Raw genomic sequence first — 20,191 nt, 5'->3', positions numbered from 1 at the left:
AACGCTTTGTGCTTGTGTCCCACCCACCACGCACGGGAGTGGCCCTGGAGGTGTAATGTTGGTGGCGCTGGCTGCAGGAGGGGAGCACTTGGGAAACCCCCAGTCCCATGCAGACCCCGCCCTCACAGCGCTTGACCTCGCTCCTAGACTGAGAAACACTCGAGAGGGAGGGGGGTGACCGTGTGCGGAACGCGGAGCAATGGGGATGCTCCTGTGGAGGGAGCACCCGGCGGCAGCTGGTGGCACGCGCCCTAGCGCGCAGGTGACAGGCCAGCAGGAACCCCAGGCAGCGCCCTGACCTCCTGCCCCTGTGGTCCCTTGGCCTGGGTCTCCCAGGGAAGCCAGGCAGATCCACTCCCCGCTTTTGGGGAGAGGGCAGCTCCCATGCAGTGACCGCCAAGCCCAGCCCCAAGAGTTGGGATTTCCAGACAAGTGCACCTGTTCCCGGAGACCCCCGCGCACCCAGCAGCGCCGGGCAGTCCCGGGGCTGCTCTACCCGGACAGCTGACGCACACACGGGGGAGTGCGGCCTTGGGGTGAACTCAGGGTCGGGGCCGCACCTTAGGGCCGCAAACGTGGGAAGGCCAAGCCCTGTCCGCAGTGGCCACAGAGTGGCCCCTCGCTCCTTGCTGTGGGCTCTCCAACTCCATCTCCATCTCCACCTTGTAGTTGGGAGCCGCACCTGTGTGGCTGCGGCTTCCTGAGCCGGGGGAGAGCTGCCCGAGCTCACAGAGAGGGAAACTGAGGCTCAGGCAAGGCAAAAGCTCCTCGTCAGGGTCGCTGCCGGGCTGGCGTCCTCCGCTACCGGCAGGGTCCTCAGGAGAGGCCGCTCCACTCAGGCCACACAGCTAGGTCTGGCTTCTCCTCTCTATCTCCTACAGCCTGACCTGTGTGACCTGAGGTAAGTCCCTCTCTCTCTCAGTTTCCTCATTCCGGGCGAGGGGCGCGGCGAGGCGCCAGGCGAGGCGGAGCGCGGCAGCGGACTGTGCCCCCGGCGCTGAACGCCTACTCCCGGGCGGGGCTGGCGTGGGGCGTGGCCTGGGTGGGGGCGGAGTGGGCGGAGCCACAGCGGGGCGGGGCCAATAGGGGGAGGGTGCGCCGGGGTTGGGGCGAACTCCAATGAGGGGCGGGGCTCAGGGCTGTGGGGGCGACCTCGCCGTCGCCGGAAGGGGCGGGGCTACGGTTGGGGCGGGGTTTAGAGTCCTTGAAAAGTACGGCGGGGCGGGACTCAGCGAGGGGCGGAGCTAAGGGCTTCTGGGTACTCCGTACCCTACGCCGGGCGAGCGAGGATCGAGACTTCGAAAGGCCTCGAAGCGGGCGGGGGCGGAGCTGTGACGTTAGCGAGGGTGGGGCTCCGTGAGGGGCGGGGCCAAGGCCTCCGGACGGCGGCGTACCTGTCGCCGGAGGAGGCGGGGCTCCAGTGGGGGCGGGGCTTAGGGTCCTCGAGTTGACGCCGCCGACGCTGGGGGCGGAGCGTAACGGGAAAGGGCGGGCTCAGTGCGGGCGGGTTGGGGCTGGGGCGGCGGCGACGCGGGACTGGGCCTGCCGGGGGGGCGGGGCCTGCCGGGAAGGGGCGGGGGAACCGAGAGGAGCCGGGCGGCGGGCCGGCCGACGACCCGACCCGCGGACCGCGACAGCGGGACGGGCCGTGCAGCCGCCATGACAGGTGAGCGCGGGCGGGCGGGGGTCCGGGATGCCCTCCCGGGACGGGCGCGGCGGCCTGAGGGCGGGGGCGGCGGTTATCCGGGGTCTCCCTGCAGCCCCTCCAGCCTCAGCCCAGGACTCCCAGAGGGGCGCGTACCGCTGGGACGGTGCTGTGTCCCGGGACGTCCCCGGGGAACCGAGGACACAGGCTCAACCCCCTGAGGCTTTGTGCTGCGCCGGGGACCCTTACCCCTGCAGCTTCCTTCCCCGGGGACTGGGGCCCAGCCCAGCCATCCTCCCGGAGCCTGATCCCACTGGAGAGCCTGCCCCCCTTGCAGCTTCCTTCCCGGGGCCCAGCCATTACTGCCCCCCCCACACACACACAGCCTGATCCCACTGCAGAGTGCCCCCCCACTGCAGCTTCCTTCCCTGGGACGGGTGCCCAGCCATCCCATCCCCGCCCCCCCACCCCGCCCAGGCCTGTTTGGATTGGAGAGCCCACCCCCCTCCTGGTCCCAGCTGAGCAGGGGAACTTCAGTGGGGGAGACACCGGTGATGGTGATGGGTTGGCGAGGGACCCTGGACAGCGCGATCAGGGAATGTGGTTGCTCCCAGGGGTTGCTCACTGGAGTCCCTCCAGTAGGATGTCATGGGCTGGGACCTGATGTTTCTTGGGACCACAGTGTCCCACCTAAGTCAGAAGAGACCCTAGCTGCTTCCCATTCCCCTGTCATCTCCCCTAATCCTTTATATTTGTGGCTAAGTGCCTCCCATCCAGAGTTGCTGTAGAGGGACATATAGGGTGTCCTCTATGTGGAGAAGGAAATAAAGCCTCAGATTAGATGAGTGCCAAGCCCCAGGCTGCCGGGGTAGTCAGTGGCAGAGGCAGAACAAGACCTATGTCCTGCCCAGGGCCCCTCAAGGTCCTGTGGGGGACTCCCCTCCTGCCCCTTTCTCACAGCCAAGTCTGAGTGCCGAGCCTCTAGAGATCCCTCCTGTCACAGCCTGTTGCTTCTGAAATGGGGAACTGAGGCCCCGAAAGTGCAGACCCAGTGCAGTGAGATGGACTGTGCTTTGCGGGGCTGTAGGGATGAAGTCCCTGGCTCACTGACCCTGTGCACTGTCGGGGCACCTGCCTTGTGCCGGTCCTGGGGCCTCCATGACAGGTTGCAGGATGAGCATTTGGACCTGATGAGTCTGCCCAGGCCAGTGCTAGCCAGCTGTCACTACATCTGTTCCTGTTGCTGTGGAACCAGGCCCTGCCTTGTGGGGTGCTGGGGACTGAGCCCTCTCAGCTCCACACCTGAGGCCAGGTCCAGCCCTGAAACAGGAGGGGATTCTGAGAGGAACAGGAACCAGTGGAGCCCAGCAAGGGCTCTGCAGGGGAGGACAGTGAGCTGAGCACGACATGGTGCGGGGAGAAACCACAGGACAGGTGTTCCCATCCTTGCATAGGGTCCCAGGCAGGATGGTGCCAATGGGGGCTGCTCTGCAGGATGGCTCAGTGGCCTGGGGTAAGGCAGCTCCCACAGGACCTTGAGTGCCAGGCAGGGGCAAGGGTTTGGGGTCTGTGGTCTTAGCACCAACTGGGTAAGAAGGTAGGGGAGGTGGGGCTTGGCCAAAGAAGCTAGCAAAGTTCTGCTGGGTTTTGTGCCAGAGCATTCCCCTCTATCCCTGAACACTGTCTGGGACTGTTGATCAGTGCCTGGGACCAGAGCCATTTCGTTTTCCTGTGCTTTTTCGTTCCTGGGTGTGGCCCTCCGGGTGTGGTTCGCACACACAGCTTCTAGCCACCACAGAAAGCTTCAACCCCAGGCTGTGCCACCATGTCAGGTGACTCACACTTTCCGCAATAGACTTCTCTTTGCTCGGGCTGCAGCATGAGGAGCCGCCACAGCATCTACCCCTTAGTCCACCCCATAGCCCTGGGCCATTCATTCCAGCACTGTTTAATGAGCTCCTGCTGTGTGCCTGCCCTGTGCACATACTGCAGAGACAGCACTGGGCAGAAGAACCTGCAGCCAGGCCAGGAGCAGACTTGATGCAGCTAACTGTACAGTTAACTACCATGTTAATTACACAAGTGGGGAGTCTGGATGTCAAGAGGTTGCCACAAAGCTGTGCATGGGTCCAGCCTCCATCCATCTTCACTCCCTCACTGGCTGAGGTCTTAGGCAGGCGCTGTATCTCTTTGCCATGTTTTAGTGTCCCCATCCACAAACAGGGGTGGTGGTCTTGCAGGAGTTGCAGAGCTACTGGAAAGACGCATAGAGCCTACAGAATGTGCCATGAACTGTGGCCACTGTTCTTGCCTCTTGAGTCAGAGAGGCTGCAAGTGGTGAAGCCAGATGACCAGGGTGGTCCTTCCCATGTGACCATGTGGGTCTTCTGGTGGCCCTGCGAGTAGCTTCCTCAGCATGGTGGGGCTGCTGATGAGTCTGTCTTCCAGGTAGACTTTCAGGGCCTGGAAAGATTCAGAGGTTCGAAATGCATATTTTTGAGGGAGAAAGACCAGCCAGGAGGAGGTGGCAGTAGGAGAGAGAGAGAGAGATGAGTCGGCTCCATGATGTGACCCCATTTAAAAAAGTTTTTTTAATTTATTTATTTATTTTTATTTTTTTAAATTTTTATTTATTAATGATAGTCACATACAAAGAGAGAAAGAATGGGACAGAGACATAGGCAGAGGGAGAAGCAGGCTCCATGCACCGGGAGCCTGACGTGGGATTCGATCCCGGGTGTCCAGGATCGCGCCCTGGGCCAAAGTCAGCCGCTAAACCGCTGCGCCACCCAGGGATCCCTATTTATTTATTTTTAAATTTTTATTTATTTATGATAGTCACACAGAGAGAGAGAGAGAGAGAGAGAGGCAGAGACACAGGCAGAGGGAGAAGCAGGCTCCAGGCAGAGGGAGAAGCAGGCTCCATGCACTGGGAGCCCGACGTGGGACTCGATCCCGGGTCTCCAGGATCGTGCCCTGGGCCAAAGCAGCCAAACCGCTGCGCCACCCAGGGATCCCAAAATTTATTTATTTTAAAAGAGACACGCACAGAGAGACAGAGACACAGGCAGAGAGAGAAGCAGGCCCCTTGCGGTGAGCTCAACGTGGGACTCGATCCTGGGACCTGGGATCACAACTTGACCCAAAGGCAGGCGTTCAACCATTGAGCCACCCGGGTACCCCGATGTCACCCTATTTTAAAAAATCAACTTTACTGAGATTATTTACTGACAACAGGTACACTTATTTTAATAATTTTAAATTTTTTGACAAATTTATGCATCCATGGAAATACCAACCCAGACCCAATGAAGTCAAACATTTCTATCACTCCAGAAAGTTCCTTCATGCTCCTTCCCAGGCAATGCCACTGGACCCAAGGATTCATTTGCTATCTGTCCTTTCCTTTTTTTTCTCTTTAAAATTTAGCCATGGATTTTCAAAGTAGGATTTCTCTTTAATTAATATGTTTTATTTTTAGTTATTTTAGTATACAGAAAATTGAGCAGTTGGTATAGAGGGTCCCATACTCCTCCCCAAACCCACTTTCCTTTATTAATAATATCTTGCATTGATGTGATATATCTGTTACACGCAATGAACCACTGTCAATACGTTATTACTAACTAAAGCCCATAGTTTACATTATAGTTCACTTCTGTGTTGTGCATTCTATGACTTTTGAAAAGGGCGTAGTGTCCTGTAGACCCCCCCATTACAGTGTCACACAGAGTGGTTCCACTGCCCTAATATTCTCCTGGGCTCTACCCCTTCATCACCTGTTCTCGCCTCAGCCCTGGCAGATCTTTCTACGATCTCCATAGTTACACATTTTCTGGAATATCGTATAGTTAGTATGTTAACTTTGCAGACTGGCTTCTTTCCCTTAACAATATGCATTCAAGTTTCCTCCCTGCCTAAAAAAAAAGTTTCCTCCTTGCCTTTTTGTGACTCCAAAGATCTTTTCTTTTATCCCTGAATTTTATTTCCTTGTAAAACTGATTAAACAGAGCCACTGCACAATTATGCATTCACCTGTGTGTGCTAAAACGTACATAGTTTACCGTGTTAACCATTTCAGTGGCATGACGTACATGCACTGCGTTGTGAAACCATCAGTACTGTCTGCTTCCAGAACTTGGTCATCACCCGGGGAACGCTGTCCCTGTAACCAGCAACTCCCTTCCTCCCCTGCCCCCAGCCTCCGGCTCTCTCTATAATTTGCCGTTCTGTATATTTCATATAAGTGGAAATCATGTAATATTTGTCCTTTTGGGTCCTTGTTTCACATAGCACGTTTTCTGGGGTCACCATGTTGTAACGTCTGTGCCAAGTTTCCTCCCTCTGTGCCTGTGGAATGTTCTACAGGATGCGTTTATGCATCCGTCTGTACGAGGACTCCGGGGTTGTCTCTGCTTGTTGGCTGCTGTGAGTAAAGCCACCCTGAATGTCAGGCAGGTCAGCGAGTCCCTGCTCTCAGTCCTGTGATGAGCGTGTGCCAGGAGGGGGCTTGCTGGGTCCAGGGGTAAGTCCGCGTTTCACTTTCCTGTTCTCTGCAGGGGTGGCACCGTTAGTCCCCCAGCGCTTGCTTAGGGTTCAAGTTGTCCCCGTGTGTGTCCCACTCTCTGCGTTCCTGTTTGTATGTGACTACATGTGAGCACCCGCTCCCGAATGTGAAGTGTTTTCTCATTGTAGTTTTCTCTGCGTTTCCCTCGTGACAAGTGGCTGTGAGCATCTTGGCATGCTCTCCAGAGTCCTGTATGTCTTCTTCACAGAAGTGCCTTGTCAAGTCCTTTGCCCATTTTTGAATTGTGTCACATATGGGTTTTGTTGTTATGGAATGATAGGAGTTCTTTTTACATTCTGGGTATTGCCCTTATCTGATGTATGCTTTGCAAATATTTTCTCCCATCCTGTGCATTGCCTTTCTCCACACACAGGCCTACCCACTCAGAATAGGGTTTCCTTCTGGACTCTATTTTATTCTGCTGGTCTGTATGTCTGTCCTTATGCCAGTGTCACAGTGTTTTGATAGTTGTAGCTTTGTTGTAAGTTTTAAAACCAGTGTGAGTCTTCCAACTTTGTTCTTTTTTTCCAGGATGGTTTTGGCTATAAAGGTTCCTTTTAGGATGAAAACCAACAAACATCATTGGAGTTTGGATAGGAATTACATTGACTCTGTAGATCACTTTGGGAGTATTGTCATCTTCACACCATTAAATCTTCCAGATCCGTGAACAGAGGGTATATTTCCATTTATTTTTGTATCTTTTTAAATTTCTTTCAGTGATGTTTTGAGTTTTCAGTGTACAAGTCTTTAACCTCCTTGGTTAAATTTATTCCTAAGTATTGTGTTCTTTTTGATACCATTGTAAATAGAATTGTTTTCTTACCTTTCTTTTTGGATTGTTCATTGTCAGTGTATAGAGATGGAACTGATTTTCATGTATTGATTTTGTATCTTGTAGCTTTGCTGAATTTGTTGATTGATTCTGACCTTTAAGATTTTCTATATATAAAATCATGTCACCTGCAAAAAGAGATAATATTACTTCTTCCTTTTCATTTGAATACATTTTATTTCCCTTTTTTGTTTGATTGCGCTGGCTGGAACTCCCAGTGCAACTTTGAATAGGAATGACGAGGGTGGGCATCTTGCTTGGCAGGATTCCCTGGTCATAGGGGAAGTCCTTCAGTCTTCCCACACTGAGTATGATCTTTGCTGTGGGCTTGTCATATATGACCTTCTTCATGTTGAGGAAATTTTCTTCTATTCTTAATTTTTGGAAAATTTTTTTTCTTTATTTTCTTTATTTTTTAAAAGACTTTTATTTATTTGACAGAGAACACACAAGCAAGGGGAGGGGCACAGGCAGAGGGAGAGGCAGACTTCCCACTTAGCAGGGAGCCCAACCTGGAGCTCAGCCCCGGGACCCCAAGATCATGATCCGAGCCGAAGGTAAATGCTTAACTGGCTGAGCCACCTAGGTTCCCTGAAAGGTCTTTTCTTTTCTTTTCTTTTCTTTTCTTTTCTTTTCTTTTCTTTTCTTTTCTTTCTTTTCTTTTCTTTTCTTTTCTTTTCTTTTCTTTCTTTTCTTTCTTTTCTTTCTTTCTTTCTTTTCTTTTCTTTTTTAAGATTTTGTTTATTTATTCATTAGAGACACAGAAAGAGAGGCAGAGACACAGGTAGAGGGAGAAGCAGACTCCATGCGGGGAGCCAGATGTGGGACTCGATCCCAGGACCCCGGCATCACGACCTGAGTTGGAGGCAGACGATCAGCTGAGCCACCCAGGCGTCCCTAACGTTTTTTCTTTAATCAAGAAAGGGTAATCTAGGGGAATCCCTAGATGCCCTTTCTGCATCGCTTGAGATGATTGTGATGTGTGTGTGTTTTACTTCATTCTATTAACGTAATATGGATGGATTATCACATGTTGAAACATCCTGGTATTCTGGGGTATGATCCTTTTAGTATGCTGTTGAATTCAGGTTACTAGTGTTTTGTTGAGGATTTTGGCATCAGTGTTTATAGGAGATATTGGTTGTAGTATACTTGTCTGGTATTAGGGTGATGCTGTCCTCGTGGGATGAGTTAGGAACTATTCTTTCTGTTTTTCGGAAGAATTGAACTATTAGTATTTAAATGTTTGGTAGAATTCACCAGTGGAGCCATCTGTTGCTGGGCTTTTATTTGTTAGGATAGTGTTGATTAATAATTTAATTTCTTCGCTAGTTAGAGGTCCATTCAGATTTGTCTATATTTGTGTTTTGCTTTTGGTACATTGTGTGTTTTTAGGAATTTGTCCACTTCATCTCATTTGTCAAATTTGTTGGGTTACAAATTTTCATAGTATTCTATTGTAATCCTTTTTATTTCTGTAAAATTGGTAGTCCTGTCCCTACTCTTATTTCTTACATTAGTAACTTGAGTCTAGCTCACGGTTTGTGAGTTTGTTGATCTTTCCAAAGAACCAACTTTTGATTTTGTTTTTCTATTTTCCATTGCATTTATCTTTGCTCTAATCTTTATTGTTTCTTCCCTTCTGGTATTTTGGGTCTAGTTTGCTCTTCCCTTCCTGCTTCCTTCAGGTGTAACAGGTAGATTGTTGATCCGAGATCTCTCTTCTGTTGTAAAGTGTATACAGCGTAAATGTCTTCCTCCGAACTGCTTTCATGGCATCTTGTAAGTTTTGGTGTTTTGTATTTATATTTTCATTTGTCTCAGGGTATTTTCTAATTTCCCTTGGGATTTCTTCTTTGATCCATTCATTGTTTCATTTTCACATAATTGTGCTTTTTCTAGTTTTCCTTCTGTTACTGATTTCTGGCTTTATTCCATGTGATCAGAAAACACCCTTTGTATGATTTCAGTCTTTTAAAATATGACTTCTTTTGTAGCCAAACTTGTTTTGTGGTCTTTCCTGGAGTGTTCTGTGTGTGCTTGAGGAGAGGGCATACAGGCCCACCTCGGAGTTCTTGTGGGTTTGGTTCCAGACAGTAAATAATAAAGCAAATATTGCAATCACGCGAGTCTAGTGAATTTCTTGGTTTCCCAGTGCATATAAAAGTTGCATTTAGGGATCCCTGGGTGGCGCAGCGGTTTGGCGCCTGCCTTTGGCCCGGGGCGCGATCCTGGAGATCCGGGATCAAGTCCCACGTCGGGCTCCCGGTGCATGGAGCCTGCTTCTCCCTCTGCCTGTGTCTCTGCCTCTCTCTCTCACTGTGTTCCTATCATGAATAAATAAAAAATTAAAAAAAAAAAAGTTGCATTTACACTATATTGTGATCTCTCAAGGGCACAGTAGCATGTCTGACAAACAATGTACGTACCCTAATTAAAAATATTTTATTGCTAAAAAATGCTACCAATCATCTGAATTTTCAGTGAGTCATAATCACTAATTGCAGATCACCGTTAACACTTATAATGATAATGAAAAGGTTTGAAGAATGAAAAGTTTGAATTGTGAGAATTATCAGAATGTGACACAAAGACATGACAAACAGTTGACGTTGGAAAAGTGGCGCCTGTAGACTCGCTCCACACAGGGTTGGCACAGACCTTCAGTTTGTAGGAACACAGTGTGTGCGAAGCCCAGTTAGATGGGATGTGCTTGTGCTGTTGGGTGGACTGTCTGCGTGCATGTGTGTGCGTATATGTGTGCATGTGTGAGTGTGAGTGTTTACAGCACAGCCCATACCTGCAGTTCCCTTGCTGTTCTGGCTGTTCCTGGAAGTGGGGTACTGATGGCTCTGCTGTTATTATTCATTAATACTAAACTTTTACTATTATTTGGGGGCTCTGATAGCTGACGCCTGTTTTAGATCTTGAATTGACCCTTATATTGACACGTGATGTACTTCCTGTCTCTCGTCTTTGGGACAGAGTCTCTCTTGTCCTATTTGTGCAGCCGCTCCTGCTCCTTGGGCTGCTATTTGCCCAGCCCCTGTTCCCCTCTTCTCACTCTCGGCCCCTGGGCGTCTTTGGGCTAGAGTCTTTTGGGGACAGCATATAGTTGAATCATACTTATTTTAATCCAGAGGAAAAAAGCTCTACTTCCCTCTATTCCTGCCCCCAGCACTCACCCTCCCGAGGCCCCCTGATGCTTGTGCTCACCAGATATGTGGTTCTGCCTCCCATAGAGTAGTTAGTTCTCTGACACCCATTGTGAGTCTCATGGTTCAACTCACTTCTGACGCATCAAGTCCCACCTGTTGGGGGCTCAGTGCTGCTGCTTCTGACTGAGTGGCTGTAAATTGAGGGTCCCATGACCCCCATTTCTGGTGCAGTCATTTATTCAGCTCACAGAACCTGGGAGCTGGCTCCACATACTATTGCCAGTATGACAGAGGGTATTTCAACATCCACATGGAAGAGGAGCTTAGGGCACAGGCCATGGGAGGGGCGCAGAGCTTCCATGCTCCTTCCACAGGGCCAGGCAGACCACCTTACCAGCGCCTCATGCACTCAGCAACCAAGCTCTTTAGGCTCCTTCCTGTGGCTTGGTACACAGGTTGTTTTAGGCACAATTGATGAAACCACTGCCCTTGGTGACTGATTCAGTCTCAGCCCCGCTCCCCTCCTGGAGGCCGGGTCCAGGGGACAGAAAAGCTCCAGGCCTCTAACCATGTGCTTAGCTTCACCGGATAGCAGCTCCCATCCTGGGGCTTTGGGAGTCTCTGCCCATTGCCATGAAGTCACATGAGGCTGAAAGGGGCTTGTTAGAAACAGCAAAGCCACCTCCCCCTTCACATCTCCTCACTTAGGACATCCCCAGGCTCGTGGGAGCTCTGGACCAGGAATTGGGATGAAGATCAAGAGTGTAGTCCCTACTTTAAATCACAGCATCACAAATCCATTTTGCCGATCTGTGTCTTTAATCTGTTTACATCTAAATACATACTGTAATGACTGATAATAACTTGTTTCTGCCTTTTTGCTATTTGTTTCCTGATGTCTGTAGCATTTTTGTCTTTTGTGGTTAGTCGACTTTTTCTAGTAGCACATTCTGATTCCCTTTTGTCTGTATCCCGTGGATATTTTCTTTGTGGTTACCCTGAGTATTGTGCACAATATAACCATCGAATTGACTTGATGCTGAGTTAATTCCAGTCACACACAGGCGCCCGGCCCCTGTCCGCGGACACGTACGCCAGGCTGCCACGGGGTGGAGGTGAGGGTGGGGGTGAAGGTAGTTGATGCTGTGGAATCACACTCCCCCTGGGGGATCCTATGTCCCCACCAGCCACAAACACCACAAACCCACCCCTGGTTGTTAAAGGCCCGTTGTTCTGAAGAACATTCTTAACAAGGAAGAAAGTGCACTGTGATGCTTTAGTGATGGTCCTGGAAGAAGAACAGTGGGGAGAGCACCCCCGGCCCCCGGGTGGGCACCCCGCTATGCTGCAGCGGCTTCTCAGGGCGTTGCAAGCAGCGCTGTCCCGTGGCCACGCCGACACAGGCTGCCCTGTCTTCTCCAGTGAGCTCTGTGGCATCGAGAGCGGCTGGAGCCTCCACTCTGCCTCTGAGCCCAGGGGGTCATTCCAGTGCACTGGCGCCCACCATCTCTAGTGCGGGGAGGGCAGGACGGGGGTTCTGGGCTGTGCATCTTGCACTCGGGCGGGAGGTCAGCAGTTGTCAGGCTGCTTACGGCTGATGTGCCTCTGGGGGCCACAGTGTGTGTGTTGTGGGGGCCTGCTGCCCACCCCCCAGCCCTGCTGGTCATGCCCTCTGCCCTCTGCCGTTTCAGAGCAGACCTACTGTGACCGCCTGGTCCAGGACACGCCTTTCCTCCTGGGCCGGGGACGCCTCAGTGAACAGCAGGTGGACAGGATCATCCTGCAGCTAAATCGCTACTACCCCCAGATCCTCAGCAACAAGGATGCACAGAAGGTAGTGGTGGGGGCTGGCACGTCCCATTCCACCCACTCTGGGCTGGGAGAAGACGGGAGGTGGAAGCCTGGCTCTTGCGGTTACCTTGGGCCCAGAGCATCAGCTCTGCCAGCCTCTATGTCTCCTGTCATGGGGACCTGCGGGTGGCCCTCCAGAGATGCCAGGGGCACCGCAGGCCATGGAGCAGCCAATGCACCCAACGGGCCTGGGGCCAGCCAGCCTCTACCTCCACTGCCGCAGGGTCTGCACCCTGCCTCCTGCAGAGGTTCAAGGATGGACAGACTTTTGGGGACACCGAGGGAGGCTGGGTGCTGCTGCCTGTGCCACCCATTCTCTGAATTCCCCACAGGGCCAGGGCCTTAGGGTGCAGGGCCCTCCAGCAGAGGAGGGACTGAGTAAGCCCTGCTCTTAGAGCTGCAGCTCCTGCCCTGGTGCAGGGTGATGGGGTTTGTGTGTGGGGCTGTCCGCAGGGTTGGGGCCTCTCCTGGGCACAGCGAGCTTGATCCCAGCACAGCCAGCATCTTCATGGGCCCTGCGCCAGCTCAGAACTTCAGTTATGAGAGGGGCAGTAAGTTAAAAGTATGGGTCAAATGTATGCCTTTTATTGTACTTAAAAGTCTAAGATACATTTGTTGTATAAAAAAATTGAAAAGTTTGAGATGTTTATACAAGAAAAGGGAGACTCTTGCCTGTACACACCCACGCTGTTCCGTTCCTCATAGTTTCCATGGCTCCTGCCATGTGCTTCCTGTGGCCTTGGATTTCTGGTTCAACTCTGGTTCCAAGGGGGGGGGGGGATGATCCACTGCCACCAGGTGGCAGCACCAGGCCACAGCTTCTAGGTTCTGGGGATCCAAAGTGCCTGGTGTGCTGACCTTTAGAACCACACGTTTCTCCATGGAACACATCAAAAGAACTTGGTTTTTTCTGCCCAACCCTTGGGTGTTAAAAACTTGGATCACATTCCTGTAGACTGTACAAGTTATTTCCTTATGCAATCGCTCGTTCCTTGTGCTGTCACCTCATTGGTTCCCCATAAGGACCCTACATTTGGGTTTTATTATATCCTTTTTACAGGTGAGGAAACAATCGTGGGGTGAAGTGACTTGCCAGAGTCACACTGCGAGCCATTAGATCCTAACAGTTGGAATAAATCCCCACTGTCCTTGCTGTGTCCCGGCCTCCGCAGGGAGGGAGTGCGGGACCGTGGCTGTGCTGTGACCGCAGCACTGCCTGAGGCCCCCCAGGCCCTGTCCCCCACTGACCTCCCCTGCATCCTTCCCGCCCTCAGTTCCGGAACCCCAAGGCGTCGGTGCGCGTGCGGCTCTGCGACCTCCTGGGCCATCTGCAGCGGAGCGGCGAGCGGGACTGCCAGGAGTTCTACCGGGCCCTGTACATCCACGCGCAGCCCCTGCACGGCCTGCTGCCCAGCCGCCTCGCCCCGCGTACGTGCACCACCGCCCTCATGCCTGTGTCTCCGTGGGTCCCGCCACCCCTCCGCACCCTCCGGCGGCGCACCCAGGGCCTCAGGCTGGTGCTAGCCTGGAGGGACGGTCCCCGCCCGAGCGCCCAGGTGGCGGCTTAGTCCTGAGGTCCCCCTGGTCCCCTGCAGGAGGGGCTGCTGTCCGCCGTCGTCTGATGTGCAGCCAGAGGGACGGAGGGGCCCCACCGCTGGGTGTGGGTCACGCACCCAGGCGTCCTCCTGGGCCATGGGGAGAGCGCGCTCCCAGCCCCGGGCGGGGGCGGGGGGTGGGGTGGACAGCAGTCCCAGGGGGACAGGTGCCTGCCCCCGGGAACGATGGCCCCGCCCGCGGCCCCCCGGGTCTCAGGAAGTGGAGAGAAGACGTGAAAGTCAAGGTTCCCTCTGCGGTGCCGACCCCCGAAGCCCGGCCCGGAAGGCTGGGTACTCACTGCCGGGTGCTCACATCCGGGTCTCGCCCCCGCCCCGCTAACCTGCCCCATCGTCTTGTTTCCAGAGCATTCCGATTGCACAGACCTAGACTCAGGCGCCATGGGCCACGAGCTCAGTGACAGGGGTAACCGCCTCCTCCTGTTCTCTCTCACCCCCTCACCCCCCCCCCCCCCAGCTCCCGCTCCTGCTCCGGCTCGGGGCTGCTCCTTCGCTCCCTCTGCATGGGCCCCGGGGTGCTTGCTGGGCGCCCCCAGGTCCACAAGCCGCCTGTCTCCCCAGGACCCGTGGCCTTCCTGGCCTGCCTCGGCCTGGCTGCGGGGCTGGCGCTCCTCGTCTACTGCTGCCCTGCAGGTGGGTGCCGCCTGGCCTCTGCGTGCCTCAGTTTCCTTGCCTGCGCAGTACAGGGCGGGGCCGGGGTGGGGTGGGGTGGGGTGGGGGCGGCCGTGGGCGGGGAGGGGCGGGCCTCGGAGGAGGCCAGCGCGGGGGACTGGAGCAGGACCCCTGCCTGTGGCCCCTACGTCACCCCCCCCTCCGCAGGGCCTTTCGCAGCTGAGCGTGGGGGGCCACCAGGCAGGGCCCTCGTGTCGCTGGGCTATTGAGCGTGGGGACGCCTGGGCGGGTTTCTGAGGCCGCCTTGCCTCCCAGACCCCAAGGTGCTGCCAGGGGCCCGGCGCGTCCTGGGCTTCTCGCCCGTCATCGTGGACAGGCACGTCAGCCGCTTCCTGCTGGCCTTCCTCACGGACGCCCCGGGGGCGCTCTGACTCCCCCTCCAGCGGGAGATGCCCCCGCCGGCCGCCACTTCTTTTCTAAATGCTTGTTTTTCACTATTTATACTTTTTAAAGAAAGTTATCTTCGCCTGACAAAGGTGCTCGACATTAAATGTTGGAGCCTTGTCACTTCTCTCAGGAATGTTTTCTAGATGATTCCCACCAAGACCCCGTGGCCCCTCCGGCGGGGGTGGTGGAGCCTGGGGGCGCCTGGGCACCCCTGCCCACCACGTTCCTTGTCCCCCCACAGGTCCTCTCCAGTCCCCACCCCCGTGGTGTGCACCCATCCCTGCCACCGTGGCTGCCACGGTGCCCCATCCCTGCCATTCCCACCGTCCACCCCACCAGTGTCCTCGTGTGTCCCTGCGGGTGGGCTGCACCCACACCTGAAGAGGAAACAGGAAGGGGGCCCAGCCTTCCCTGCAGCCCTCTGCCCCTCCGTGGTGTGTCCCCATCAAGGTCCCGGCCACACCTGGCCTTGCCAGCCCTGTGTTGGGAGGGGAGGCCGTCCCCACCGGGAGGCGAGGACCTGGCCTTGTGGGGTCCACTGGGTCCATCTATGACCACAAGCTGGAAATGAGCATGAGATCCTGTCCCAGATTCTAGGCAGGGTCTTGGAGGAGAACAGTCCACAGAACCTTTAGAGATGAAACCGTCATTGCGCCATCTGAGGTCCTGGCCCCTGGCTCCTCATCCCCCCACACACACACCCCCAACACCCCCACACCCCCCACACCCCTGCAGCCTGGGTTTGATGGCACCAGACACCTCATCCTCAGTGTGGGGACACAGGCCTGGCCCCTCAACCAGGGTGTCTACATCCCTGTCTCACCTGTCAGCCTCAGGTTCAGGATCCCAACATGGAAACTTCCCTTGTGGACACCGGAAGGCAAATGTGCAAGTCCCTTGGCATCTGGCCTTAGCCCTGAGGGCCCTGGGAGCCCCCAGGGACCCCAGCGCTGGGCCGTGCCCTCCTGCCAGCCGCCCTCATAGCATTGCACCCCCTCCGGCGTCCTGTCACCGCCTGTTACTGCCGCCAAGGTGGGGCTTGCACCCGCCCTCCCTGCACACCACATGCGCTAACGGATGCTTCCCCATCAGCGCCTCCCCCACAGCATCCTGGGGAAACAGAAACATATCTGTCAGCCCAGGTTCCCCCAGGATGTTTTTGGAGACATGGGCAGGCCCTGTGGAGGCAAACGGCCTGGAGCAGGGGGAGCTGCTCTGGGCGCGGTGCCCCACCCTTAGCTCAGGGCCCATCTCCCCCACCCCCACCCCCCCTCCTGCCTCCGTGCCAGGGGCCTTGCTGTGCCTGCAAGCTCAGCCTCAGCTGGCGTGTGCGCTTGTGCGCTGGGAGCCCCTGGGAGCTCCCCGGACAGCGCCGCCCGGTCACATGGACAGCGCCGCCCGGTCACATGCTCGCCACCGCTTCTCTGCGAGCTTGCCCGGTGGTGGCGGGGAGCGGGGGACGGGATACCTGCGGGGACGCAGATAGGTCTGCCTGTGCTCCACGGTGAGCCCGCGCAGCCAGGTGGGGAGTTGCGAGCCTGCTGGTTCCCCAGAGTCCCTCCGCAGGCCAGGCAGGGCTGGAGACGTGCGTCCTTCCAGAACCAGGCCCCCGGGCTGTGCGCCTGCTCCCAGCACCACCAAGACTGCCTGCCAGTGGGGCGTTCCCTGCTTCACCCTGGCCTCGAGTGCAGCCCACCCCTGAGGCTCAGGCTGCTGTGTGTGGTCTGCAGCCCCCGCCCATCGTGAGGGGGCAAGATGCCCATTCCTGGAGTCAGTTTCCTCCTGGGCAGGCACCCTGGGGTGCTCTCCACGTCAGGCCCACTCTCAGACACAGCTGGGAAGAGGTGATGGGCACACCCTGGTGTAGGGGGGTATGGTGAAGGGGTGTACGCCTGGGTAATGGTGGTGGATGCTCCCAGGTGAAGACACCCCGGGAAAGAAAAATGAGGCCGCTCCGTGTTGGTGCAGACACGGCTGCCCCCAGGAGGGGAAGAGAGGTTTCCAGTGTATTCTAAGTTCAGCTGGTGACCCCTGTGCTCTGAACGTTTGTGTCGCTACAAAACCCACAATATCAAAACCTAACTTCCAAGGGGATGATGGTAGGGGTGAGGCCTTTGGAGGGTAATTGGATCATGAGGGTAGAGCCCAGGATGGGATTAGTGAGCTCTGAACAGAGACTCTCAATTGTCTCACTCTGCCATGTGAGGACACAGCAAGGAGGAGCGGTTAGCACCAGACACCAAATCTGCCAATGCCTTGATCTAGACTTCCAACCTCTTGAAGTAAATGTCTACATCTAAGCACCCAAATCAAGACAGCACCCTTGAAGAAACATCCCAGAGACAGGTGGGCCCAGCAGGCCTGTGGTGGGGAAGGTCCTACTGCTGTCTGCCACCTGAGACCCATGATGCCACTACTTCCCAAACGGGGTAGTCACTGCCTGTCCCACGTTCAGCGGTGCATCAGGGCAGGAAAGGCACCATAGGTCACAAACTCCCCTGCCCCCTTGCCCCATCAGCCTCAGGCCCTCACTGTCCTATATATCCTCACCTCCACACATCTATAGCTGGAACACCCGCGATCCTTGCCTGAGCACATTTCACATGCTGTGCCCACAGCTGGAACACTCTCTCCATGGATTTAACCCTTCAGACTTTGGTAAAATGTTACCTCCTCCAGGAAGCCCTTCCAAATACTACAGTAACAAGAGTAGGTCCTCATCCTGGCTATAATAGTCCTGGGATGCCATTTCCACCTTCAGAAGAGGCAGGGAGAGGCTGCCCGGGGTAGAGAACAGTTCCCAGGATTACATATGTGACAGGTGTGAGGAGGGTTAATGAGAGAGTGAAATGAGGTGTGAGGAGGTGTGGGAAGGGTGTATGGAGGTGTAAGGAGGTGTGTGTGGGGTGTGAGGAGGGTATAAGGAGGTGAGAAGTGAAATTGAGGTGTGAGGAGGGTGTGAGGTGTGAGGAGGATGTGAGGGGGGTGTGAGGAAGTGTGAGGATGTATGTGGAGGGTGTGAGGAGGGTATGAGGGGGATGTGAGGAGGTGTATGGAGGTGTGGGAAGAGGTGTGAGAATGATAGGTGTGAGGATGGGTAAGGAGGTTATGGAGATGTGAGTAGGGTGTGGCGGTGTGAGGAGGGTGTAAAAGGATGTGAGGAGGTATGTGGTGTGTATGAGGAAGGTGTGAGGATGTGAGGAAGTGTGTGGAGGTATGAAGAGGGTTTGAAAAGGGTGTGAGGAAGTACAAGGAAGGTGTGAGCAGCATGTGAGGTGTAAGGAGGATGTGAGGAGGTGGTGGGAGGTGTGAGGAGTATATGAGGAGGGTGTGATGGAGGGTGTTGGTGAAGAAGGGGTCTCCTGTGGCAGGAGTTTGGGCTCTAGATGCCCTTCCCTTGGGCGGATGTGGTTAGGGCCGGGTAAGGACACAGCCTGGTGTTTGTGAAGCAGGAAACGCAGCTGCATCTTGCACAACACAGAGCTCCCTCTAGGGAGAGGGTGGCGTTGACTGCAGGTGCAGAGTGTCTGGGTGAAGGTGCTGACACTGCTGGATCCAGGGTAGTTATTTCCGGTTTTCCTGGGTCCGTGTTCTTCAGTAGGCTCAGAAAGTCCCGTTTTCCCTGTTGCCCCCAAAACCTCTGCTCAACGCCAGGCCTGACCAGGCCCCTGGGTGGCCTCCTGCTGGACAGGCCCCAGGCCTACAGTCCCACAGATGGGATGAGGGCCCCTCAGCACCAGCCAGGCAGCAGCTGGGACCCTGGTTCTTACCAATCTGGAAGGCCAGGACCCATCCCCCTGCTGAGAGTGTGGGCTGGGTGCTGCGGGGTGCGGGGCCTACTGCTGCCCTGGGGCACGTTCCTCACGCCCCACACATATCTGGGTCCTTCCTCTTCTCAGGTCAGGACACGGAGGCCTGGATGGGAGGACAGTGGGGAGGAAGGCCAGGGGTGGGAACTGGTGGTAAGTAGACCTGGGAGACAGGGTGGCCAGGGTTGGCCTTCTTCTACAGCGCAGAGCTACTTCCTCACGTGTGGACAGGCCCAGGCAGCAATGACCCGTCCACTGCTACCAGTCATCATCCTAGCCCATCCGTCATCCTCTCAGGACACATCTGCTCCTGGTCCATGCGGCCTCTGGCTCTTGTGCGGCAGGCCCCTTCAGCCCCCCTCAGGCCTGACACCCCCTGGGCTCCCTCAGTCCCCTGCCCAGATCCCCTCAGGCCTGATCCCCCCCCAGGGCCCCTCAGCCCCCCTCAGGCCTGACCACTCCCAGGCTCCCTCAGCCCCGACCACCTTCAGGCCCCCTCATGTCCCCCACCTGGCCCCCCACCTGGCCCCCCACCCACAGCACCCAGGCTGCTGGTCTCCCTAAGGCATGTCTATTTCACATCCTTCTCACATCTCCTGGCTCCTCGCCCCCCTCCTTCCCTCGCAGTGTCTTACTGTCCCCCAGGGCTCTGTGGGCCCCGGTTCTGAAGTATCCACTGGGCCTAGTTCATGTGGTCTGCAGCAGACATTTACTGAGCACCAACGTATGCCAAACATGGTGCCACGGACACAGGGCAGAGGTGGTGGCATTGGCCTCAGAGAGACTGGCAGGTAGGACCGGCTCTGTCTAGGGGCAGCCCTGTCCTGGGGCAGGCAGGGCAGGAGCAGATATGAGCAGACGTGGGCCAAGTGGCCCTGTGGATGCTGATGCTGGCCGATGGTGCCAGAAGCAGAGCAAACCCAAATGGCCCACGGTGACTGGGAGTGTGGGAAGGACCCACAGGGGGGCCTGAGAACCACCAAGAGCTCTCAAGGCCTCAATGGAAACATTGGCCTCTGAGAGCACATCAAGGCCTCAATGGAAACATGTGGAGTGAGGGTCAGGGGTCAGAGTGGCCACCAAGGTTCAGGCCTGGGAGCTGGGGGGGGCACATTGGGGGCAGGGGCAGTGGGGCCCAGGATGCAGGCCCGCCCGCTGCCCCCCAGTGTCCCCAGTGTCCCCAGCGCCCGTGGAGGCAGCCGGCCTGGCCACTGGGGCTTGGTCCAGGCCCCTGGGCTTCCGCTCTCTGGCAGGTGCTAACAAGCTTCCTGTCCCGGCCAAAGGAGGAGCTAGATGACCTGTTGGCCATGTCCATGGCGCTGCCCCAGGTGGTGACCACCCAGCCCACATCTTGGGCCACAGATCCCCATGGATCCCCTGGGTCCACCTGTGCCAGACTCTGGGCAGGACAGGGCCAGAGAACAGGCCGCCCAGGACAGGAGCAGGGAAAGGAGACAGGATGGGGTGCCCCGGGTGGGCTGGCAGGAGGCCCAGGTTGCGGGGACAGGTCAGGGTGAGAGGGGAGTGAAGGGGAGGCTGAGCCCCACCCTGAGGCTATTCCCCAGTCTGTGACCTCTGCCACCAACCCTGGGCACCCCAACGCAGCGCTATCTGCCCCCCCACTGGCAGGAATACCTGCCCTCCCTCTGCCCAC

General features: G+C 55.8%; 1 protein-coding gene across 2 annotated transcripts; it reads left to right on the top strand.

The window, feature by feature from the left end:
- Positions 1-1,508: 1,508 nt before the first annotated feature.
- On the top strand, positions 1,509-14,844 carry CARD19 (caspase recruitment domain family member 19). Of its 2 annotated transcripts, none has more exons than XM_041745989.1 (6): positions 1,509-1,666; positions 11,897-12,039; positions 13,331-13,484; positions 14,016-14,075; positions 14,231-14,302; positions 14,597-14,844. In XM_041745989.1, exons 1-6 carry the CDS (start codon positions 1,660-1,662, stop codon positions 14,710-14,712), a joined length of 552 nt encoding a protein of 183 aa, XP_041601923.1. In that variant the 5' UTR covers positions 1,509-1,659; the 3' UTR covers positions 14,713-14,844. The 2 variants fall into 2 exon arrangements, with proteins under 2 accessions (XP_041601923.1, XP_041601922.1); XM_041745988.1 differs by lacking the exon at positions 1,509-1,666 and adding an exon at positions 7,549-7,604.
- Positions 14,845-20,191: the final 5,347 nt, after the last annotated feature.

This window comes from Vulpes lagopus, chromosome 2 (assembly GCF_018345385.1).
Source record: "Vulpes lagopus strain Blue_001 chromosome 2, ASM1834538v1, whole genome shotgun sequence".
NCBI classification, from domain to species: Eukaryota; Metazoa; Chordata; class Mammalia; order Carnivora; family Canidae; genus Vulpes; species Vulpes lagopus.
The sequence above is the reverse complement of the archived record's forward strand: the minus strand, read 5'-3'. Positions and strand labels throughout refer to the sequence as shown.

What these genes read in the sequence shown, in the direction of transcription:
- CARD19 (XM_041745988.1), top strand. An exon ending in GCCCAGCCGCCTCGCCCCGC is followed by an intron (nt 13,485 to 14,015) that starts GTACGTGCACCA and finishes TCTTGTTTCCAG; the next exon opens with AGCATTCCGATTGCACAGAC. An exon ending in CGTCTACTGCTGCCCTGCAG is followed by an intron (nt 14,303 to 14,596) that starts GTGGGTGCCGCC and finishes CTTGCCTCCCAG; the next exon opens with ACCCCAAGGTGCTGCCAGGG.